Below are 26014 nucleotides of genomic sequence, written 5' to 3'. Positions count from 1 at the left end.
AATGTACTTTTATTTAACCAGAAATTATATAACACCGTTAAACAGCAGCGTTAAACTGCAGGGCCGCAGTGCGCCGCAATGGCTCCTCCACGGGCTGAGTTAAACCACCGGCGGCCCACTAACCCATTGGCCCACCGGGGAAATCCCTGGTAGTAATGCATGCCAGTCCGCCCCTGGGCCTTGGGAACCAGTGGACATTTCAGCACGACAATGACCCAAAACACACAGCAAAAGTGGTGAAGAAATGGATAGCAGACAAAAACAATCATGTTTTGCAGTGGCCCAGCCAGAGTCCTGACTTGAATCCAATAGGCCCTTTTCACACCGCATTTTTTCTTCCGGAAGCTCTCGTCGCAGGGTAAAGTTACTTCTGTTACACATTAACAAGAGCTTTTGCAGAGTACCTCGAAGTAAAAACATCCGTATATCAGTTTACATGGTTTTCCGGCTGACGACGAGCAAAAAAAGAAAATGGGTTTGTACAATTAGGAGAGATGAAGGGGAAAACTTTAGCCCTATCCGGACGGGATTCGTTTTTCAGGGGGACGTCTGTGAAAAATATTTCACCCTTGTACTCAGTGATAAAACTCTTGCATCCGGACAGCAATTGAAAAAACAGGAGGACCCGTGAGTTTTTGGCTTTCTCGGTCACATGACATCGCCTTGTCACGTGATAGCATGTTTAATAATGTCACACTGCCAACTCTGATGATTCCTTTTTAACTTTACTACTGTTCAGTTCAGCATTTAAGATCTCCGTTTAAGTTAAGCTATTTTGTTAAACCAATACAGAAAACACATTATAAAAAATCGCTAATGAATGTAAATAGCTAAATAAATCCGTTAAATAAAATAAAATAAATCCATTAAAAAATCCAGTAAATCCATTTTCGCTCGCCGCTGTCTTTACGTGGATCTCCGTGAAAACGCGCGCCCAACGTGTAACTACGGTGCGTGGCAGTGGACATATAGCTGTTTTATTAAACGCGAGGTGATGTCTGCATGTATAAACTCAGACATGTGGATCCGGACGGGACTAAAATTACCAGACGACCACGGAGTACAGCGAAAAACAGTAGGTAATTCCGCCTGTAATTTTCTCTGAGGACGTCTGAGAAAAACACGGACATGCTCGTTCCGGACGGGATTAAAATCACAGAGGACCCCCCGTAAAAGAGAAAATTACCCCAGGACCCCCTGAGAAACTAATCCCGTCCGGATAGGGCTTATGTGATACGGAGCATATTTGTGTGTAGCCAGCATTTCACTGCTGCAGACTACATAATAGGAAGCTCGCGACTAAAAGTTTAATTGGAACAGTTGCTGTCCGCATTTGAAAGATCAAGCTCTCTGCTGGGAGTACACGTTCGTCCACCAGAGGCGGAGGTTGTGGAAGATTTGAGCATTTGCGGTAGCATCTAGCTCCGATCCGCTAGCATCTAGCCCCGATTCCGCTAGCATCTAGCTAGAAAAGAGCAAGCTCTCGACGGGTTGGACGAACGTGTACTCCCAGCCGAGAGCTTGCTCTTTCAAATGCGGACTGCAACTGTTCCACTGAAACCAGCTCTGATCCGCTAGCATCTAGCTCTGACCATCACTTTGCTGTCGACTATGTTGGACACTGAATAAACAACACTTAATAACTTGGTGTGTGTCATGAACTTTACTGATACTGATGTAAACCAAACAATCAATAGCTGACGTTACTTGGCTTGCTAACCTAGCTAGATATTGTTAACTAAAGCTGTCAGTAATATTCATAATATTATAATATATATCATAATAAGACTGTTTTACCACTCCGTAGGATGACTAATGGAACTAGCTATACGTTAAATAATAGTGAGTTAGTTACCTCGCTAGTGCTAGCTGGTGTCACCTTACCCTGGTATGAGTGAATTAATTCTTCTACAAACAATTTTTAGCCAATTTTTCTTCTACAAACAATTTTTTAAATTCTGGTTAAATAAAAGTAAATTTAAGTCAAAATTTGCCAGGGGTATGAATACTTTCGGAAGACTGTATATATATAAATATACCAACACACAAATGGCTAGTCATAGTTTTGGGTTATGGAAAAAAAAAAAAAAGTATTTGTGCAGTTCCTCAGATGGCCTCTAGTTGGCGTGTACACACTTTGAGCAAAAGTGCAATACACTTACACAGATTTTGTCCGTTTTTGGTGAAAATTTAGGACAATTTTTTTTTTTGCTCAGGAGCCATTTTAGAGGTAATAGAACATAATAAGAATAAAAAAAGAACTTTGAAAAATTAGGACGTCAATTTACGTCCTGAAGTTGTAACACGTCCTGAAGTCGTTGGTGTGTATTCTTGTATTTGTCCTGATTTTTCACCATGTACAAGTGCACACACACACACACACACATACACACACACAGCATATAAACACTGCACATGAGATACACATACAAGTCTTACATGTACACACATAACAAATACAAACACAAACACACACACACACACACACACACACACACACACACACACACACACACACACTATTTGCCGAGTTTGTGTTGCAGCTGCACTGCCATTAATGATGAAATGAGGCATGCACTTGTCTCACGTCTTCCCACAATGCACTGTGTGATCACGCTCTGTCTCCCCTTTGTGCATTTCTCATTTGCCTCCATTCCGAGAGACAGAGACAGGATAGTCCTCCGTCTCTCTGTTTATCTCTCCTGCCATCAGTGCATTGCCCCGAGGGGTAGATAGGGGCATTTCTGGACTTCAGCTTGGAGTTTAAAAGAAGATCTAGAGCAGACCAGCACTCTGCTGATAACAAAATACTGCAGGACAGAATACTGCAGACAGCTAGTGAGAGACGAAGAGGGAGGGGGAGGGAGGGGGAGGGAGAGAGAAAGAGAGAGGTGGGGGGAAGGGAAAGGGGGAGGGGACAGAGAAGAGCGGGGGGGGGGAAGAGAGAGGGAGAGAAGAATAGAGAAGGGATAGAGGAAGAGAGAGAGAGAGAGAGAGAGAGAGAGAGAGGAAGGCAGATGAAATAAGTGATTCAGTGAGAGCTTGATGAAGAGGGTCATTCATTCCTTTTCCTCTTCTGGACAGATGTTCAGCTGATTGTTGGGGTTTTTGGATGCAGTGTGTGTGTGTGTTTACGTGCGTGTACATGTGTATGTGTGTGTGTGTGTGTGTGTGTGTGTGTGTGTGTGTGTGTGTGTGTGTGTGTGTGTGTGTGTGTGTGTGTGTGTGTGTGTGTGTGTGTGTGTGTGTGTGTGTGCATGCATGAACCTCTTTACAAAGCGCAGTCAGGTGAAAGCTTGCCCTGGATCAGCTGAAGCCACCTGCTCTACCAGATGCTCTGAAGTGTGTGTGTATGTCCGTGTGTGTGTTTGTGTGTGTGTATGTGTGTGTGTTTTTGCAGATCACTGTAGAATTTTGACATTAACATTTTAAGCTCATTCTCTCTCTCTGTCTTTCTCTCATCTGTCTATCTATCTATCTCTATCTCTCCAGGGCATTAACTAATTAATGGATACCATTCACAGTTGATTAGCTACAGTTCCTTCGGTAATTACAGTCACGTACTAACCGCTCAGAAGGAAGGGGGCTGTAACAAAACAGGAACATGAATAGATGCTCCTCTCTGTCACCTCCGAGCAGAGTCTGCTTCTGCTGCTGTTTGCTCGCCATGAGAAGATAATTAAGCAAATGTCCTGATTCTTCTGCCTGTGAACAACACAGTAGGAATGAGTTTCTATATACTGCCAAAAAAGAGACACTGCTACAGTAGGCTTGCAGTCGTGTGTGTGTGTGTGTGTGTGTGTGTGTGTGTGTGTGTGTGTGTGTGTGTGTGTGTGTGTGTGTGTGTGTGTGTGTGTGGCACGTGTGTGTGTGTGCGTGTGTGTCTTGGTCACTGAGGGTTCTCAATTGTGTTTTCCCTCCAGTTGCTCCCCCATAATTCATTAAGAGGCTGTTATATTGTTCTTACCTGTCAGAGTGATGACTCCCATCCGGAGAGTAGAAAAGATGTGTTATCAAGTCTACGTAAGCCAGTCTACATGAACGCAGACCAGTCTAGATGAAGTAGGCCATAAAATGCAGCACTTTTGCAATACACACACAAACACAAGGTTTCCACTGAAGCATGTACAATGCAGCCAGTAAAATGACTAGCAACAAAGAAGAAAGGAGGGGTTGTCACCTCCAGTTTCTCCTCATGTATTACAGTTGTATGTTGTATTTCTTGCAAGAGATGTAATCATATTTTCCAAGAGTGTAATAAAATTCTGTAAGAAGGTGATTCACAATATATGCATATGTGATTCAACTGACGGTGAGATTCACAATACACAATAAACTCAAGATTTAAGTGATCCAAGATTCACGATTTACACGTACACATTTTTTTTCATACAGTTTGTAAAAGGTACATAAAATAAATAAGGTGCTGTTATTTTTGAGTCCTGGTCCCTGTAGTAGCAAATAATCTCCTGCCACGTGTGCTCAAACCACCAGTCCATAGGAACTGTAAGCTCACGTGAGCGTTCCTGCTAACATGCTTACAAATGCTGGCGGTTTGGAGCAGAGCCCCGGGGTGCTGCTACGAGAGGGCCTGCCCCGTCTTACACACATTTGAGATGACTTCCGAATCGCCACGTCCCATCTCCGCCTCCGTCCCTGCTGTCCTCCTTTATGGTTTTCCTGGTTTTCCCTCTTTTCCGCCACTCCCTAGCTGCCCGCCGTGCCACTGCAGGAGTGTTTCACCAGGCCAGCTCCGCACGCTTCCTCTCACGGCTGTCTGAGCATTAATAACTGCACGTTTCTGCTCAGTCTTCTTTATAATGCAAAACTGGGGGCTGCTAAATCACATCAGACCCTCCCCTCCCCCTCCCTCCGAGCGTGGCAGGACAGGGAGCAAATCGCAGAGCAAACCATCATGCACAAATGTCAAATCATATTGCCGGGAAAATAACAATGACACTTAGAGCCCCTCCTCTTAACATTTGTAACATCCCTGTTTTTTTTTCTTCTTCTCCTGCTGTCATGGTCACCTAACCCTTCGTTCCGTTATGCTACAGCCATCGTTTGCCTCGATGTGGGATTTTCTGTGGGAATGTTTTCTGTGGGAATGCTGTCTAACTGTTTTCCTCACTTTTGTGTCTTTGTTGTAGTTCGGGAACACCAGTAACTACATGAACATGGCTGACACCGGCGGCGCTCTCTTCACAGGCGTTGACGTAAGTGTCTCCTCATTCCCGCTGTAGCGCTGCGCGCGAGTTCTCATTACCCTCCCGTCTCCGAAATAAAAGGGCCGTGTCACACACTAGCAGGTCAATCCTGCGTTCGCTCCTAAACAACACTCGCCTTTCTTACCCCTCTCCACGTTCAACACTCTCTTTTCATTTACAAAAATCTGATTTTAAGCGATAACTGCTGCTGTTTTTTACACACTCCTGCTTGTTTAGATCTTTCCTCTCAGGGTGTTTTTCTCACAGGCTGAGGGCTCACACCCGTGATCCTGTGTGTGCAGTATTTACTTGTATTTACAGAGTTTTTTCTCTCTCTCTCTCTCTCTTCTGGAGTAGCTGTGACAGAGAGTCACATATTATAGTCTTTCTCAGGGGCTGTCAGATTTACTAGGCCCATCCAACTGCAGTCACACATACACCAGTATGTCATCACTGACAGGAGAAAGAGAAAGCCATGCATTTTCAAAATAACAACTTTATATATATATATATATAATTTTTTATTTTTTTACATGTATGGAAAGAAATTGCATTGTAGACAAAGCAGTGACTATTGCCAAGTATTGTAAAAATTGTGAGTATTTTCACTGCTTCAACTGAGGAAGCCCAGAAGGCAGAGCTTCAGCTCAGGTTGGCTCACGAATGCAGAAACATGGTTCACTTTCCAAAGCAGTGATATGATTTCTGATCCACCATTAGTCCTATGGTACAGTGGGGCTCTAGGCTCAGCTCAGGTGAGCGATATTATTATCCTTATTTCACATCCTTCGCCCTTTTCCCCTCCATTTCTTTGACTTTGTCTTCTTTTTTTTACACGTACACTGAGAGCTTGTCTAACAAGTAATGAAACATTATTGAGTTCACTCATTTCAGTGTTTTAACTCTTTCTACATGTCTCTCTCTCTCCCTCGCTCTCTCCCTCTCTCAGTCTGCCCTAAGACCATCTCTGAGACTGCCAGTGTGACTGAAATACATACATCATAAATTCTCCACCTCTGCAGTTCTGGCTTGCTTCAGTAACACCGTGTGATAGCATTGTGAGAGGAGAGACTTCACTTTCGAGCCTGAGTAACTGTTTCTCATGTATTACACGACCTCTGCTCCTTCCTGCACTCCCTGCCCTGTCCGCCATCAAGCTCCCTATGTATTTCTGCAGCACTGAAGTGAGGAGATACCTCAATTACCTGCATGGTACGGACATGGCCCCAGTAGTTGAGGGTGTGTGTGTGTGTGTGTGTGTGTGTGTGTGTGTGTGTGTGTGTGTGTGTGTGTGTGTGTGTGTGTGTGTGTGTGTGTGTGTGTGTGTGTGTGTGTGTGTGTGTGTGTACACGTACTGGTGATTAAGAGGCCAAACAAGCGAAGTGCGATGTTGCCTGTGTTGATGTAAGCCGACCTTCCGTAGTTTGGCTGTTAGGAGGGTCTTTCCTGCCCTTGCCAAGCCCGCCTGCGATGCTCGTAGCTGGGGATAGCCCAGCTGCAGGGCCCTGCAGTGCGAGCAGGAGCTGGAAGTTTCACAGTCCTGGTCTGAGCCTCTTACCTCATTTCCATTTTATCAAAAGGAACAACTGTTTTCATGGCGCTGCAGGGCGACTAGAGTGGAATTAAAGAAGGAGACGTGCTGCAGTGTGTGTGTGTGTGTGTGTGTGTGTGTGTGTGTGTTCCTTCTTTGTAACCTGAGCTGACGACACATTAAGAAGACTTTTCTCTTTGCATGGTGTAATTTGACAGTGTGATGGGTTTTTGGTTCGCCCAAATGCTTTGTTAATCTACTTAAAGTGTCAGGAGAGGGAGAGAGAGAGAGAGAGAGAGAGAGAGAAAGGGATATACAGAAAATGATAAATGAGAGAGGGATAGACAGAAACAGAGGGAGACAGAGAGGTAGACAGAGAGAGAGAGAGAGAAAGAGAGAGAGAGGGATGCAAGGTGTTCTATTAAATCTTTGCCATATTAAAAACTTGATTGCTCTGCCTTTATGTACACAAAAGTAAATAGCCAACATCTGCATTTTAATATGTTTCAATATTAGGGTTTATATACACTTTAGTGTTGGCATTTCAGGCCTATATTGTTCCTTTTTGTGTAGCAGGATATGATATTTGCCCTGTTGAAAACAGCTCTTCTAGTTCTATTAATAATATATCATTATTTGAACTTATAACTTGAGCACATTCCTGAGGATCTGTGAGTATTGCAGTATTCTCCATGCTGAAGGATAATAGCTCATGTGGCCTGCTCTTAGCATGGCATATATGTTACTCTTCAAAGCTGCTTTCTTCCACTCACGTGCGGTTCCATGCGGCAGTATCTCCTATCACACGCAATCAAATTACCTGCATGGAACGGCTCATAAATACGTCGAGATGGATTTCTCGGAGGCTGAATCTGTAGTCGTCGGCATAGTGTCATTGGAGGAGCCTTTGGTCTCACGCTGGAGGAGCCCGGGCATCGATCCGCCCAGCCACAGCGCACGCCTTAATCGCCTCTAACCAGTGCCTGTTAGTGCGCTGGTGAACTACACTACCGGGTGGGTGGGTGGATGGATGGATGGATGGATGGATGGATGGATGGACGGACGGACGGACGGATGGATGGATGGATGGATGGATGGATGGATGGATGGATGGATGGTTGGATGGATGGATGGATGGATGGATGGATGGACAGTGGAAGGGGCTGCTGTACAAGAGCCATAGTGGAGCACATTCAAAATACAGATACAGCCATCAGATACAGCCAGCAGATACAGCCAACAGATACAGCCAACAGATACAGCCAACAGATACAGCCCTAAGATAAAGCCATCAGATAAAGCCATCAGATACAGCCCTCAGATACAGCCAACAGATACAGCCAACAGATACAGCCATCCGATACAGCACTCAGATGCAGCCAACAGATACAGCCCTCAGATACAGGCCTAAGATAAAGCCATCAGATACAGCCCTCAGATACAGCCCTCAGATACAACCAACAGATACAGCCAACAGATACAGCCCTCAGATACAGCCAACAGATACAGCCCTCAGACACAGCCCTCAGATACAGCCAACAGATACAGCCATCCGATAACGCCATCCGATACAGCCCTCAGATACAGCCCTAAGATAAAGCCAACAGATACAGCCCTCAGATACAGCCAACAGATACAGCCATCCAATACAGCCCTCAGATACAGCCAACAGATACAGCCCTCAGATACAGCCCTCAGATACAGCCAACAGATACAGCCCTCAAATACAGCCCTCAAATACAGCCCACAGATACAGCCCACAGATACAGCCCTCAGATACAGCCATCATATACAGCCATCAGATACAGCCAACAGATTCAGCCAACAGATACAGCCCTCAGATAAAGCCAACAGATACAGCCAACAGATACAGCCAACAGATACAGCCCTCAGATGCAGCCAACAGATACAGCCCTCATATACAGCCAACAGATACAGCCCTCAGATACAGCCCTCAGATACAGCCCTCAGATACAGCCATCAGATACAGCCAACAGATACAGCCATCAGATACAGCCCTAAGATAAAGCCAACAGATACAGCCCTCAGATACAGCCAACAGATATAGCCAACAGATACAGCCATCCAATACAGCCCTCAGATACAGCCAACAGATACAGCCCTCAGATACAGCCAACAGATACAGCCCTCAAATACAACCAACAGATACAGCCCTCAGATACAGCCATCAGATACAGCCCTCAGATACAGCCAACAGATACAGCCCTCAGATACAGCCCTCAGATACAGCCCTCAGATACAGCCATCAGATACAGCCCTCAGATACAGCCATCAGATACAGCCAACAGATACAGCCAACGAATACAGCCAACAGATGCAACCAAGTCATAAGATTCATAACATCTCTGGCTTGCCTAAGGCTCATCATAACACGTTTCTGGTTTGCTCATTGGTGGACCGGATTGATAAAGTAAGGCTGAGAGTAAGATTGGTTTGTCAGCGTGGGTAACCCTGTGCAACAATCTCATTTAAGGCACACACACACACACACACACACACACACACGCATACACATACACTGTCTAGGGTGATACAGTCCAATTCACCTAGTCTCATCACACCAGTACAGTCCTGCTGACAGCCCCCCAACATGAGACATGCCCTGACTGCATGTCTCAATTATCATTACAGTCACACACACACACACACACACACACACACACACACACACACACACACACACACACACACACACACACTTGTCTCACAGAGCAGATGTTAATTTGAATCATCATTAGCGATGGGAGATAAGGAACAACTGGAGTCATTGTAGACAGTAATCCCTCTCTCTCTCTTTCTCTCCTCTCTCTTTTCCCCCTCCTCCTTCACTCTTTTCTGTCCTTTAGGAGTCTGGTCTTTGTTATTCTAAAAGGTCACTGGCATGTTTGTTATACTTTTTCTCTGCAAAACAACATGAAAGAGACGCAGTGAGCCTCACGTGTGTTCTCACGAGAGTGAGTCTCACGCATGTTCCCAAGTGAGTGAGCCTCACGCGTGTTCCCAAGTGAGTGAGCCTCACGTGTTCTCACGAGAGTGAGCCTCACGCGTGTTCTCACGAGAGTGAGCCTCACACATGTTCTCACAAGAGTGAGCCTCAATTGTGTTCTCTGGATGATGCATCAGAAGCTTTGCTTAGCTTTGTGTTTTAGACAGATTTAGGTCAGAGGCCACTGCACTCTCTCTCTCTCTCTCACTCACTCTCACACACTCATTGTTGTAATATGCTGGCACTGCAGTCTTATTCATAGAGAAAGATCATAGGGCAAAGCAGAGTACACTAATTGCCTCAGTCTCTCTCTCCCTCTCTCTCTCTCTCTTTCTCTCTCCTTCTCTCACTTTCTCTTTATCCCCCTTTTTTTGCCCTGTTTTCCCTGTCTGACATTCTCTCCCATAAAATATGTCTCCACTGTCCAGCAAACAAGCCCGAGCCTTTCAGAGCTCTCATCCAGGGTTCCCGGATCACTGCTGGGTCTGACACTCCACTGCTCTGGTCTGCTTACAGCACTGGCTCCTGTGGCCTCTTCCTGTGGGTCATTCTGACAGTCATACATGGGCTGGAGCTGTCGGAGCTGGTCAAGTCATGTTTTGGCCAGAGGGGGCGCTAACACGCACCAGCCCCTGGCACAGACTGTTGAGCTCAGGTGCCTGCTATTGCGGCAGACGATCCACAATGCACAACCAGCAGCAACAATGAAAGACATGAACAAAGTTAAAGGAAGAAGAGAACGAAGAACAGTCGCACAGCAACACACACACATACACAGTAACACAAACACACACACAATAACACACACGCAGTAACATCCAAACACATTCACACACACATGGCAAAACACATACAGATATTTTGAATCATTAAGAAGATTTTGTGCTGGAACCTGTCGCTGTCAAGTCCTGAGTAAATAGCTTTAAAGTGATTTGCCTCTGTGTGTGTGTGTGTGTGTGTGTGTGTGTGTGTGTGTGTGTGTGTGTGTGTGTGTGTGCGTGCGTGCGTGCGTGCGTGCGTGCGTGCGTGCGTGCGTGCGTGTGAGTGTGTGTGTGTGTGTGTGTGTGTGTGTGTGTGTGTGTGTGTGTGTGTGTGTGTGTGTGTGTGTTACGTGTGTGTGTGTGTGTGTGTGTGTGTGTGTGTGTGTGTGTGTGTGTGTGTGTGTGTGTGTGTGTGCAAAAGCAAGCAGGAGGATCACTTAATCTATGACTGTTCCCACTGCTGCTCCACTAAAACTGGCAAAATTGTAAGCAAAAGAAAAGACAGGAAGACAGGAAATGAGTGAGAGTGAGGAGAGTGAGGGGTGAAGGAGCAGAGGAGTGAGTGGAGTGAGTGGGTGAAGGAGAAGAGAGGAGAGTGAGAGATGACGGAGCAGAGGAGTGAGGGGAGTGAGTGGGTGAAGGAGAAGAGAGGAGAGTGAGAGATGAAGGAGCAGAGGAGTGAGTGGAGTGAGGGGGTGAAGGAGCAGAGGAGTGAGGGGAGTGAGGGGAGTGAAGGAGCAGAGGAGTGAGGGGAGTAAAGGAGCAGAGGAGTGAGAGGAAGGTGGAACAGACACTGCTGCAGGCAACACTTCACAGTGAGGGTCCCAGTCAGTACAGTGCAAAGGCAGGTGAAGGTCAATGAGGTGAAGTCCAAGAGCGTGACTGGAATTGTTCCACAAAGTTGTTCAAATGAGCGAGCACACGCACTCCAGATCAGCTGGAGCTTCTGCCCACTCCATATGGCCAAATCCGTTCTTTTGCAGTCCATAAATTAAAATCTCTTCACACTTTCAGCGACATGTGTCTACGGAGAAGCAAGGTCCAGTGACCTAATGCTCAGAGAACAGCTGCAAGAGAGAGAGAGAGCTGAACTCTTTATCTGTTCAGTGGTATTAGTATTGTAAGTAAGTGTTCAGGCTTTGGCAATACAAATGTAGCTATATTTGCCAGAGAGAGAGAGAGAGAGAGAGAGAGAGAGAGAGAGAGAGAGAGAGAGAGAGAGAGAGAGAGAGAGAGAGAGAGAGAGAGAGAGAGAGAGAGAGAGAGTTCTCACAGTATGGGGACAAGACGGCATAGCAGACTCTTCAGAGTGGCGCTCACATCAGCACCAGAAGAGCCGCATGGGGGAACACAGCTCAGTGGGGAAGAGAAATGCCTTCACATAGAGTTATGTATATATGATCATCAGACTCAATCCTGTCCAACATAGTTTGTTTATGGACTGAAACACAGTGTTGTGCTTTTCCTTTATCCTTTATTAACTAGTCTTGACTGAACTGAGTGACTCATTGCCTGAAGCCAGTAAGTGGTTCCCGAATACTTGCATATCCGAGCTGCACAGGGTTCAAGACCTAAGAGAATAGACACCATGGATGGTCTAGCAGGGTAGAACACAATAACAAACGGGGAGAGAGAGAGAGGGATGGGGGGAGTGATGAGCAGACAGAGAGAATGAGCGAAACGGACTGTAGTGACGTCTTGATGAAGACGAGCTTCAAGCAGGTGGGGAACTCCATTGCCAAGAAGCCAAACTCAGTAAATGAAGCGTGACGGTGGAGTTTAATTCTCAGGCTGTGGGATTAAGCAGCTTGATGAGCTGATCTGCAGCTGCTGGTGTGAGGACCAAAGTGGAAATACTTCTGACCAGCCAATCATCCGCGAAAATGTGCTTCTAAATTCTTCATCTCTCTCTCTCTCTCTCTCTCTCTCTCTCTCTCATCTTACTCTCTTACTTCACTCCCACCTCTCCCTCTCTCTCTCTCTCACTCAGCACCATTCCACCCCCAGATTAACCAGGCACTATCATTGCCGCCCTGCTGCTGTGATGGCAGCATGATATTACAGGGCTTGATGTCTCTTTTTGCCCCCCCCCATTCCCTTTCAGAGGAGAGCGGGACTGATGGCACGGGTGCAGTGGTTGCTGCTTTGATTGCTTTTGTAAGAATTAAATTGCTAGGGCTGGTACTCTCCCTCCCCCCAGCCGGTCTTCTTAGAGATGAGGTATAGGCCACATGTCACGTTTGTTGGCATGTGGGTTATAAGGGACATTATGGAGCCGAGGTCTCAGATAATCTCTGTGTAATTTATATGGTGCTAATATTACTAGAGCTGGGTAATATATTTTAAGGGGGAAGACAGTGGGGAGGTAATGGAGGAAGCTGTTGAGTAGGTGGACATCTGACCACTGAGAGAACCTGCACCTGCTTGAGATGTTCTCAGCTTTGGGAAACTGTTCACCATTGGATCCTGGTGAAACACACTGTTCGTTTATGCAGATAAATGTGATGTAATATTTACCTTTGTGCCACCCCTCCCTGGTTTCTCACACAGACGTTTCACACACCCAGTCTGGGCGACGAGGAGTTTGAGATCCCTCCGATTACCCCTCCCCCAGAGACAGAGTCTGACCTGGGCCTCCAAGAGGTGGGCTCTCCCTTCCCAGGACTGGCTGAGCATCTACACCCTCCGCGTGGACCCTTCACCCCACAGTTCCCCCCTCAGAGCCTGGACCTGCCGTCAATTACCATCTCCAGAAACCTGATGGAGCAGGAGGGAGTGAACAGTGGCCTCCCAGTGGTGAGTGTTTCATCATAGCTGTGATTCCAGACTGGCCCGGTGCTCTTTTTAACATCTCCTCAGCCAGGCACATCTGCTCCGCTCTCTGTTTACTTTTTCATTCTTTTGTGGAAAATGTATTTCAGTTTGCAGCAGAAAATGGAGGCACCTCTGAGGGAAAAAAAGACTGTTAATCAGCGTTAAAGTCAAAAGTAAAATTTTGTTTATGAGTCATGATAGTTTGGAGATGAATATGGAAACTATGGGGGTGGTTACAACAGTATGAACTTATAACAACACTTTAAATGTTGCTAAATATACAAAGTGAATTGCATGCAGTAATATGACATTCCTGATCACTTTTTCCTGGATGCCACCCAGATTCTCAGGAAGCTAAACTTAGATTTTAGCATTAGCTAAACGTGGAGTCTAGCATTAGCTAAACGTGGAGTCTAGCATTAGCTAAACCTTGAAGCTTCATGTCTCCTGTCTCAGTCGCCACTCAGACCCTGTCTAAAGATACCCACACCGCATGCATGCCCATGGACACTTGGAAAGCTCCTTTAAACAGTATTGTGTGTGGGGAGGGGGTGGGGTGTGGGGAGAGATGTGAGTCTTAAAGGTCATATCTGTATATGAATATATTGCTTTCTGCGCCCTCCTGTTATGAAAAGTGAGGTTGGAGCAGCACAGGTTCTCGGTCGCTTCATAACGATAATGGTTTGTGATTGAGCTGTTATGATGGCTAATTCCAAAAAAAAAGAAAAGAGAAAAGAGGAGTGGTTTCCAAATGCCACTGCGGTGTGCATGCACTGACGAAGAGGAGGAGAAAATGTCACAGCTAGACTACTTATATTAAAAGCGACCATTACAGAAATGAAATCTCTGTCACAGAAATATGAATACATAAGAAAGCATGAAAGGTCATAAAGCTTGAGATGATGCATATCCTTTTTTTCATTCGTTCTTTCAGTAATGATTGACATTGAATATTACCAATAGGGTCACAGTAGCCATTTATTTAAACAATGCATAATCTTTATGTACAGCCCCTCCCCTTTTGTTAGTACTGCAGAGATGTTGGATATTTATTTGCCTTCCTAAATGGATAAGCACCATAACGTTTTACAGCTTTAGTCGCCCGTGCCCTGCTGTGGCCATGTAAAATAATTGCCACTTTTAAGATATCTGTGCTGTGCAAGTGACCGCCGGAAGGCTTTTTTTTTTTGGTAAAAGAATTTTCATTTCATGGTCAGTTAGACTCGTCTACATCTGGAGGAAGAAAAAAAAACATTGCCTTTACAGAATTAAGGGGCGGGGCCTGTTGTCACGGCGCTACAGAGGGATTAGATCTGATTCTCAAACATTTATTCCTTGTTACTTGCATCACCATCCTGGCTCCCTGGTTATGGTGGCACTGTATTACAGTGAGCATGGGAGACTGTAGGTGGGACTGTATTACAGTGAGTGTGGGAGACTATAGGTGGGACTGTATTAAAGTGAGTGTGGGAGACTGTAGGTGGGACTGTATTACAGTGAGTGTGGGAGACTGTAGGTGGGACTGTATTACAGTGAGCATGGGACACTGTAGGTGGGACTGTATTACAGTGAGTGTGGGAGACTGTAGGTGGGACTGTATTGCAGTGAGTGTGGGAGACTGTAGGTGGGACTGTATTACAGTGTGTGGGAGACTGTAGGTGGGACTGTATTACAGTGAGTGTGGGGGACTGTAGGTGGGACTGTATTGCAGTGAGTGTGGGAGACTGTAGGTGGGACTGTATTACAGTGTGTGGGAGACTGTAGGTGGGACTGTATTCCAGTGAGTGTGGGAGACTGTAGGTGGGACTGTATTACAGTGGGTGTGGGAGACTGTAGGTGGGACTGTATTACAGTGTGTGGGAGACTGTAGGTGGGACTGTATTACAGTGAGTGTGGGAGACTATAGGTGGGACTGTATTCCAGTGAGTGTGGTAGACTGTAGGTGGGACTGTGTTCCAGTGAGTGTGGGAGACTGTAGGTGGGACTGTATTACAGTGAGTGTGGGAGACTGTAGGTGGGACTGTATTACAGTGAGTGTGGGAGACTGTAGGTGGGACTGTATTCCAGTGAGTGTAGGAGACTCTAGGTGGGACTGTATTACAGTGAGTGTGGGAGACTGTAGGTGGCACTGCATTACAGTGAGTGTGGGAGACTGTAGGTGGGACTGTATTCCAGTGAGTGTGGGAGACTGTAGGTGGGACTGTATTACAGTGAGTGTGGGAGACTGTAGGTGGCACTGCATTACAGTGAGTGTGGGAGACTATAGGTGGGACTGTATTACAGTGAGTGTGGGAGACTGTAGGTGGGACTGTATTCCAGTGAGTGTAGGAGACTGTAGGTGGGACTGTATTACAGTGAGTGTGGGAGACTGTAGGTGGCACTGCATTACAGTGAGTGTGGGAGACTGTAGGTGGGACTGTATTACAGTGAGTGTGGGTGCTCTGTTTTCTGCTTCCTCATTCTCCCTGCCTCTCCCTGTGTCACTCTGCCCCAGTTCCATCAGCCATTTTGCCACTTAAAGATTAAACAGCTGCTTTATAATAGAATTTGAGCCCTACCAGTTCAAAACTAGCACTTCAAACTGGGGTGCTATGACAATGCATTTGAACACACGTAGATTTTGAACATGACTTAATGCTCTACTGAACCAAATGGATTAGCTGGACCAAGTTGTTCATACTCAAAGTCTATGCCCTTTAGCACCTATACTGCATATTATTCTCTGATTAATCTCATAAGACATCCAGATCAAAGGCCGGCTGCAAAAGTCACCAGTCCTGCATACCACCATACCACCCTCTTCTCTCAGCATGGCAAGCTTTCACACTGGATTTCAGATCCTGTCATGGACTCATAAGCATAATTTTGTCCATGCTACATGTACTTCTAAGCCTCTTCCGGAGGAACAGCCCCGTGGTCCCGTGCTAGCTTTGTTTGTTCTGGGTAGGTGACGGGTCTCGGATGCTCCCTGGTTACCTCGCACCATGCCCTGCCGCCCTCTAAGGCACCACCCCTAACCTTCATCGATTTAATCGGCCTCCCTTCACAAGCTCACCGGCTCATCGTGTCTCATTCGAGTCTTGCTTTTGTCTCGCTTTGTCTGGCAGTGGTGTGGTGCTTGGATGTTTCAGATGTAGCTGGTTTAGAGTGGAGTGGACGAGAATGTCCAGAAGCTGCTTCACGGAAGCAGGATTCACTCGAAGTAGGTGGAGTTAGGTGGAGTGAGGTGGAGTTAGTAGTGTAGGCCATCGCAGTCCATAACTCTTTTAGCAAGTTGGTTTCATACTTTTTTTTAAGCATTTGATAGTGATTATGCTGTAGCCATGTGTGTCTGGCTTGTAGTGCAGTGTAGCATGGTTCATGTTGGACATTTGTTTATAAAAGTATGCTTCTCCGTCTTTTTACACTCTCTGCAAGAGAGGAGCAGAACAGTCTGATTCAATAAGTGGATGACTACTGTAAATATGCCTGCTTGCATCAAATTCAATGTTAGCTTCTTGTTTATTTCAAATTAAAAACCTAAATACTATTTATCATTCCTGTACGTGAATGTAGCATTTACATTAATGGTTTATTGCTTAGCAACAGGAATATTTCATTGTTCTAAAGAATTAGTGGGAGGGGGGTGGTGATATAATAGCCTATTTGTATGTCATACACATGCAAACCTCCAGGGTGTTTAGAATTTTTTTTTTGTTTTTTTTTTATCTGTCAGGTCTTTGTCAGATGAAATGCCTCGTTTCAGTGTCCTATGCCTTTAAAATGTGATTCTTCACAATGTGACAGGACCTTGTCTGCTGGGACTGGGAATAAAATGGAAAATATGGCCAGTCTTGCAGAAAGCAACTATGTACAGTATTCATCTTTCAAGCCCTCCTCAAATCTCCTCTTTGTCTTTCTCTTTCTCGGTATCTTTCCGTCCTTTTCTCTCTTTCTTTCTGTGTACCTATTTTTCCTCCTCTCCCCTCTGTTCATTTCTCTCTCTCTCTCTCTCTCTCTCTCTCTCTCTCTCTCTCTCTCTCTCTCTCTCTCTCTCTCTCTCTCTTATCTCCCTTCCAACCTGAGTAGTTCTGACATCGGTTGTACATCAATTTCTTAAAGTGGGTTTTTTTTTCTCCCACCTTCACCTTCACATCTCCGCCCCCCACTTTTCTATCTAGCCGCCACTGTGACATATCAGGTCGGTCATAAATGAAAGATATTGATGCAGGCATGCAATACCTGTAATGAAGTCTCGGCCTGACCTTCTACGTGATTGATTCTGTAATTTAGTTTTCTCACCCAGTGCTTGAAATGAAATGAAATGAAATCATGTTGAACAAGTTTTAAATACTCGCAGTGCAGAAATGGGAGGGGGTCAGGTGCTGGGTTTTGGTATAGGGTTTGGAGTGGGGAGCAGGATTGGAAAATGGGGGGGGGGGGGTATGGGGGGGTTGGAGGGTTTGGAGAGGGGTAGATTTAAAGGGCTTGGGGGGAGCAGGTTTTGTGAGTAGGGGAAGGGCTGGAGGGAGAGCAGATTTGCAGGCGTTTGGGGGAGCAAATTTGGAGTGTTAGGGCAGGAGCAGGTTTGGTGGACAGAAATCATTGTGAAAGGGGGTGCCATGTGCACAAAGTGAGAGACTCGGGAGAGAAAGAGTAAAAGAGAGAAAGAAAGAGAATTCGGTATAGGACAAGTGAGCAAAGCAATTTATCTTTTCCTCTGTTCAAGATTTCCTTTCTTCCCTATGTTGTTTAAGGAGAGAATACTGCAGGTTAGCATAAATGGCTGGAAAAATAAAGCGTGGTTGTGTTGGTTTTAAATAGCAGTGCAGGAGTGAATATGTGCAGAGAACTGATAAACTATCTTTAATAGAGCTGACCTTTTCACGCTGGCCAAAGTTACTGCCAGAATCATCCTTATAATTACCATATAGATGATTTCACCCCCTCCTCTGCCAATGGAACGTTTCCAAGAGCGCTGTGAGTCTGATTGAATGGAAATTGAACTTGTTAACATTCTTTTCAGCGTGAAACAGCTCATACCAAGCTGCTTTTAATAAATCCACCACCACCCCCCTCCTATCTAATTCCACAGCCAGTATCTTTTAAGAGCAGCCCTTTCTGTCTCTGTCCATGGGATGGCTCTTTAAGACTTCCCTCCCTTTGCTTTGCAGAGGGGGAAGGGACCGTTGACGTTTTCAGATGCAGCCATTGCGTCCATGATCACAGGTGTCGAGGACAGACGCATGTTGTAGTTGTGGTGGTGGTTAGGGCTTTGATGACAGAGGTTTGGATCTGGTTTGAAGTAGAGACAAATAGTCATCGATCAAAGGTGACAGGGTGTTTGACATGAATGCTGTTAAGTACCGTGTGGGTGTCTGTTCCTTTAGGACTTTTGTTTTAGGAGCCGTCTGTGTCTACCATAGCTGCATAGTTGCAGGGCAGTGCTGTGATATGACATAAATGACACTGACATTACCATAGCATAATGGTATAATGATGATTGGATTATATTACCATAATTGAATAATAGATTGTATTGGCCTTAGCCAATTGTTTAAAATTAGCTTTTAGAATGGCAAAATATAAGATTTTTGTATTTCACTCTTTTATAAAGCTGAATTTCTTGAATCCGGTTTAAAATGAATTTGAAGTGACCTCACATTGATCTATTGAATGCGTGTCCAACTTTGAGCATGGAGATGCTTGCCATTTAGGTCTACCCTGCTCCAGTACATAAGATCACCATCTACACCCATACTCTAGTACATCAGATCACAATCTACAACCCTGCTCTAGTACATCAGATCACCATCCACAACCCTGCTCTAGTACATCAGATCACCATCCACAACCCTGCTCTAGTACATCAGATCACCATCTACAACCCTGCTCTAGTACATCAGATCACCATCTACACCCATACTCTAGTACATCAGATCACCATCCACAACCCTGCTCTAGTACATCAGATCACCATCTACACCCATACTCTAGTACATCAGATCACCATCCACAACCCTGCTCTAGTACATCAGATCACCATCTACAACCCTGCTCTAGTACATCAGATCACCATCTACACCCATACTCTAGTACATCAGATCACCATCCACAACCCTGCTCTAGTACATCAGATCACCATCCACAACCCTGCTCTAGTACATCAGATCACCATCTACACCCATACTCTAGTACATCAGATCACCATCCACAACCCTGCTCCAGTACATCAGATCACCATCCATAATCCTGCTCCAGTACATCAGATCACCATCTACAACCCTGCTCCAGTACATCAGATCACCATCTACAACCCTGCTGTAGTACATCAGATCACCATCCACAACCCTGCTCTAGTACATCAGATCACCATCTACAACCCTGCTGTAGTACATCAGATCACCATCCACAACCCTGCTCCAGTACATCAGATCACCATCTACAACCCTGGATGGCCATGCTAGGATTCAGTGTTTTTCCTACATTATCAAACCTGATTCCACTCACTAGCTAATTATCTACTTGTTATGAGTTACTCAGGAGGAGAAAGTACATAAACCAAAGTGTCTGGGGCATTTCAGCTCTTGTGGGGTGGAGATGGGGGTGGGGCACGACATGTGGAACTCTGGCATATTCCACCTTTCAGTAGCTGAACCTACTGAAACCTAGCATAAAAACCTAGCAAAAACCTAGCATAAACACAGTTCATTTAACACCGAACACTGAACAGAGATTTTCATCTGGAATGTTTCCACAGCAGAAGTTAGTAGATGGACTATCAGATTACATACACACACACATGCACACACACAATACACATGAACAATCATACGTGTACACACACACACACACACACACACACAAACAAACACCAGAGGGACCATAGGACCCATCTGGCCTGTTTGCTCTCTAGATAAGAAGTTATTTACAGATTTATGAAGACTATCAAAAGCATCTCTGCAGATACAAGCTGTGGCTACTGACAATGTTCCAATCAAAATGCAAATGGAACCAGTGCAGAGAGGATGGGAATAAACAGATTGGTTATTGACTCCCCACCAGTCAGACCACTCTTAACACAAGAAGTCTTGTACCACCCTACCTGTGCCATTAGTACAATTCTTTTGTCTACCATCTTGTCTCACCAGTCTGTGTATTCATTCACTTGTATGTTCAAATTCAAATGTCATATCAGTATAGATTAGCAATTTGCATTTCTGCATTGACCTCTGCTTCTGTTATTGGAGTTATTTCTGACATTTTGAAGATGACACGTCTCGAAATATTAATGTGGCGTGTAAATTACCCATGCTACATAATATGATCAGGACCCCACTGTTCACAAGGCTGCATCTTAGTGAACTTCTGATTCCTGTTGCATTGGTAAAATCATTCCCGTACGGTGCAGGCCTACTGTGTAGCTTGAAGAGAAATTCAGTTTACTTAGTGTTGGTGTTAGTTTGGTCGCTGTGAGGTGAGAGTCACCATTGGGACAGTGTTGGAGTTATCACACAGATGGTCAGAGCTAATGAACAAGACATGCATCTCTAGATCTCTCTCTCTCTCTCTCTCTCTCTCTCTCTCACTCACTCTCTCTCTTGCAAAAGCAAGTACACATGCGCACACACACCCTCTTTATGATTGAGTAAATATTACATTTAAACAAATATTCTAATGCTTTAATAATAAATTGTACTGGTGTTTGAAAACATTTATATTTGACTCTATAGCTTGCATTCACCTTGTATTGATAGAAATATTCTACGTGAGGTGAGCACAAGGAATAAAAGATAAAATAATTCAGTTTATATGTGTGTAAAGGTGTCTGAGCACTGTTCTGCAGGAGGTGACATCCCAGATGAGAGAGATGGAACCAGAGATGGAGCTGGTATATCTGCATAGCATAGTATATATATAAATATTATATACATATACCGTACACCTTTTATTCTTTAACTTCATACACACACACACACAGAGTAAGAGAGGTGGAGAAATAGCAGGGCAGGCTGTCTGCTGCAGAGGCTGTTTTGTTTGGGGTTCAGCCAACATCTTTGGCCCTTTAATCATGTTGCAGCATGAGACTGGCAGCTGCTGTTTTCCCTCCAGTTCAATCAATGCAAAATACTTTATGTCTCTAGCAATGGCTGCTATCATATACACACCATTATTATGTGTGTGTGTGTATGTGTGTGTGTGTGTGTGTGTGTGTGTACTACTATAGTATAGTACTATAGTATACTATATATATATATATATATATATATATATATATATATATATATATATATATATATATATATATATATATATATATATATATATTAGTTGTGTTATGGTATTATATACAGATAGATCTCATCTGAGCTGGGTGATTTATAGACTTGATTATACAGAAATATTTCCCCCTCTCTTTGGCAGTCAAAGTGTGATATATGAAACCTGCCAGCCACCGATAGATTTTCATCGCCAAACACGCGCTGCAGTGTCATTTTGTGCCGACATCACCAGCTCAGTGCGAGCTATAACCTTCAGGATGTTTGACTGCACTAAAATGTATGGGGTTTGTTATTGGGCTGTTGCTGAAATGCAGAGTGACTTACTGGAAGTTATTCTGTTTAATGTGATTTTTGTGGCTTTGTGATCCTGATGGATTCCCAGAAGACTTGTTACATTCCTTCTGGTTCTCTTTGGCATGTGGAGATTATAGTGCAGCTTCTCAATGATAAAATGCATGTGTTCGGTTTGTATCAATAAAGATTTGTTCAGCTGTGCCTATTTATGAAGCAATTTATGGTTATTTATATACACTGTAGTATTACCTTAATGGCATCTCTTTATGAATGAATCATAGTATTGCACTATAAGCAGTTTTTGTATTTGAAATAAAGCACTTAATTTACGAACCTGTCATTCAAAGGGTAATTAATGTGAATCTTAAAGTCAAACCCAAAATGATTTCAGCATCGAATCATTTCAGATATTTTAAACTTGTGTGTTCTTTGGCCTGTTCTTCTTTTACATTTGCCATAGCAACCGTAGTGGAAACATCTGATTTATTTGTTGTACTCTAATGCCTGGGTAAAAAATATTGACATTTTCTAATTAAACATGATTTCAAATTGGGAGCATCAACATGTGAATCAACATTTTAATCAAATCTGTGGTCAGTGATGATTTGAGTCAAAGCCCTGTCATATGTTATAGTTCATTTTCATGGTTTACCAGTTTTTAATGTATACCTAAGTGTATACCTTAAGTGCATCCTTATTGGTTGTTTTACAGCTATATAAATATACTAAAATATGCTTTCAAATAATAAATAATCATGAGTGATTGCTAGAAACATCAATCAGAGATCATTATATAAGCAACTGATGATTATTTCCCTTTTGACATGTGTTACAGAGCATTGGACAATCACAGCTGCGCCAGTACCCTCCTAACCCTGCTGTGGTCATGCGTTCAATCATCAACATGAACAACCCAAATGTTATGATGTCACGCAACCAGCTGACTACCATTAACCAATCGCAGCTAAACGCTCAGCTAGGCCTCAACATGACTGGACCCAATATTGCCCACACCTCCCCATCCCCCCCTGCCAGCAAGTCGGCCACGCCCTCTCCGTCTAGCTCCATAAATGAAGATGATCAGGATGATGGAACAAAGGTGAGTGACCTTTGACTCTTGGATTCTTTATGTCTTTGGTCGTGTTGAGATCTGATGAAAGATTGCTTGGTCTAGTTAATGCTTCTAGAGCATTAACTAAAGCACTAGGGATGCACCAATACCACTTTTTCCTTACCGATACCGATACCAGCTTTTCAGGTATCTGCCGATACCGAGTACCGATACCGATACCAACTCTGACTTAAATGACTTAAATTTAATAGTTAAGTAACTGTACATTAAAAAGTTTCAGAGCTATGAAAAATTAAAAATTGCCACAATGCAGAAACATGTGCAAGAAGGAAAGCATAATCTCGCTAAGCTTCACAGCTTTTTAATTGTTTACGTTCAATTCACATTTAAACAAGTTGCTTAAACTAAAAAAGTGCTAATGTAAAAGTATGCAAACAAAATGTATTTTTGTAATGTATTTCTATGTAAAAAATGTTTGAGCTGCTTGGTTATTTGCATGTAACAAAGCCACAAATTTTGAAAAAAAAGCCAATGTACAAACAAAAGGTGCAGCAAGTTCAGTTTAAACATAAGTGGAGCTTTTGAGCATAAACATGGCTTAGCTTTACTTTAGCATCAATTTAAGGTTTTTCTTGATGAAGTCTTTTGCATGGAGTCTGAACTTGTGAAATACCTACAACAAATAAGCTTTATCAGCTGATAATAACCATACAAAGACAGCAAGTATGGTTTTGTAGCAACATTTTCTTTCTGCTTAACTAAGGTAGGTTTATATATTCAAAACAATAGGATAGCTGGCCTACATAATTTATTACAACTATTTTGTAAATAGTAAGGTAGCGCTGATTAGGCAAGTTGTACCTTGGCTTTAAATGTTCAATTAGTCGTCGAAAACCTATATTATCAATGACTGATAAGGGCTGGTCATGCAACATGACAAATTCAACCAGTTTCTCAGTTATTGCGTTTCCTTTGACACTGTCAGGTATCAAACGCACATGAGTGACCGTAGTGCGCGACTCCGCACACCTCGTGCGAACCTCCATGAACGGCGCGTTTATACTTGCTGCGTCACATTCTTTGCAGTGGTCTCCGAAACGATATGTGGTAGTATAAAGAAACAACCCCCCAAAAACAAGGGAAGGAACATTCACCTGAGGAATTTTAATGTTGCTTTGTGTTTCAGGTTTGAAAAGTGCTGGAATTTAGGCTAATGTACTTGAAAATGCTTGAAATTGTAATTACTTCATTTCACAACAAATAGCTGTCTGACTGAACAGTTATCTTGTATTACGTTAACAAATACGAGCCTCTTGTAATTCCAGGACGAAACATGAGAGAACGTAAAGACGTTAAGATTGGGTGTTTTGAAAATAAACAACCATTAAATAATGCGCTAAAAAAGTGAATTATTTCGAATCATTTCGAATGTATAAATATTTAACTTAATTAAGTTTAAGGTGCTGGGAAATATTGAAATGGACCTTGAAAGTGACGTACAAGTGCTTGAATTCCACCTTTAAGTTGTATGAACCCTGCAAACATGACTTTGTTCATTGTGCTGAGGCACGGCGCGTGTGAAGTTACAAAATTCGAGAGGTGCACGACCTCGCGAATCAACAGCGCGCACGGGCAGAGCCACCGCGATTACGTCATTTTCGCCACGTGGACCCTCGTGCCGCTTGCGACGCGTCACATATAAACCAGGCTTTAAGGATTACTGCTGACCAGTGCTAGCTTGCTTCTTTGTGCTTGCTTGGAAGAAGTCGCTGTGTTGTTTGATGTGGTTTCGCTTTAAATGCTTAATTAAATTTGACGTATTGAAGTCTTTGCTGGTCATGCCACCCCTCGAAATGCTGGCGTTACAAATTTTGCAGCGGGCATTATTTTTGCTGCTGCCCGTCTCAACCGAGAAATACTCCCACACCGCAGGCATGCCGTTGGCTTCAGTCAAGCTCCATTTAGTAGTGCGCATGGGCATCAATAAGCTTCACGATATCGGCGCTCTCTATTGCCGATACCGATACTTTGTGTAAGTGCCAGTATCGGTGCAACACTATAAAGCACCCTTCAATAAGCCACCTTCTCTTTCCTTTCACAGGTTGGTGAGAAGCGCCCGGCCCCAGACACGGGCAAGAAACCCAAGACCCCCAAGAAGAAGAAGAAGAAGGACCCCAACGAGCCCCAGAAGCCAGTGTCGGCCTACGCTCTGTTCTTTCGTGACACACAGGCGGCGATCAAAGGCCAGAATCCCAACGCCACGTTCGGCGAGGTCTCCAAGATAGTGGCGTCCATGTGGGATGGCCTAGGAGAAGAACAGAAACAGGTAACTAACTGCCCTAGGCACAGCGACTCGGATGACTCAGAATGTCTCCTCAGAAAGAGGATGCCCATTTGTCCTTGTGCAGCACAGAAGAAGAGAGCTGGAGTTGACAGCCCAAAACAGGGCCATGTCAAAGTCTAAAAGCAACTCTCCTTGTATGAACATGTAGTAGAATTATGTATATTTTTTGCCATTCTGCAAAGCATAGCATTTCATTTAAGAATTGAATAATAATAATGATATATTTGGTATGAATGGAGGACACTGTATTGCTGTGGTTGGGCCATCTGAAGCCCTTGCATGTGAAGAAGAGAGCTAGGCCTGAAAGTGAAGCTTTCATTCCATTTTCTCCACCCCTCACCTGCACTCCTCCATCCCTCATCTCTACCACTCACCTTCATACCTCACCTCCACCCCTCACTTCTACCGCTCTCCCCCTTTCCACACCTCACCTTCACCACTCTCCCATCTCCACCTCTCACCTCCACCCCGCCATCCTTCACCTCCACCCTTCTCCATCCCCATCTCCACCCCTCACCTCCACCCCATCCTTCACCTCCTCCCCCATCTCCACCCCCTCACCTCCACCCCAACATCCTTCACCTCCTACCCCATCTCCACCCCCTTACCTCCACCCCACCATCCTTCACCTCCTCCCCCATCTCCACCCCCTCACCTCCACCCCACCATCCTTCACTTCCTCCCCCATCTCCACCCCCTCACCTCCACCCCAACATCCTTCAC

At 44.4% G+C, this 26014-nt stretch overlaps 1 protein-coding gene across 1 annotated transcript in view; it reads left to right on the top strand.

Moving 5' to 3' along the window:
* Positions 1 to 26014, top strand: part of tox3 (TOX high mobility group box family member 3) — a 118035-nt gene that overhangs the window by 89453 nt on the left and 2568 nt on the right. The window contains 4 exon segments of the mRNA XM_076999857.1: positions 5151 to 5216; positions 13057 to 13302; positions 22711 to 22974; positions 25049 to 25273. Of these exon segments, the coding sequence (XP_076855972.1) occupies positions 5151 to 5216; positions 13057 to 13302; positions 22711 to 22974; positions 25049 to 25273 (801 nt within the window).

This window comes from Brachyhypopomus gauderio, chromosome 1 (genome assembly GCF_052324685.1).
Source record: "Brachyhypopomus gauderio isolate BG-103 chromosome 1, BGAUD_0.2, whole genome shotgun sequence".
Lineage (NCBI taxonomy): Eukaryota > Metazoa > Chordata > Actinopteri > Gymnotiformes > Hypopomidae > Brachyhypopomus > Brachyhypopomus gauderio.
Note: the sequence above shows the minus strand (reverse complement) of the source record. Positions and strands in the feature narration are given on the sequence as shown.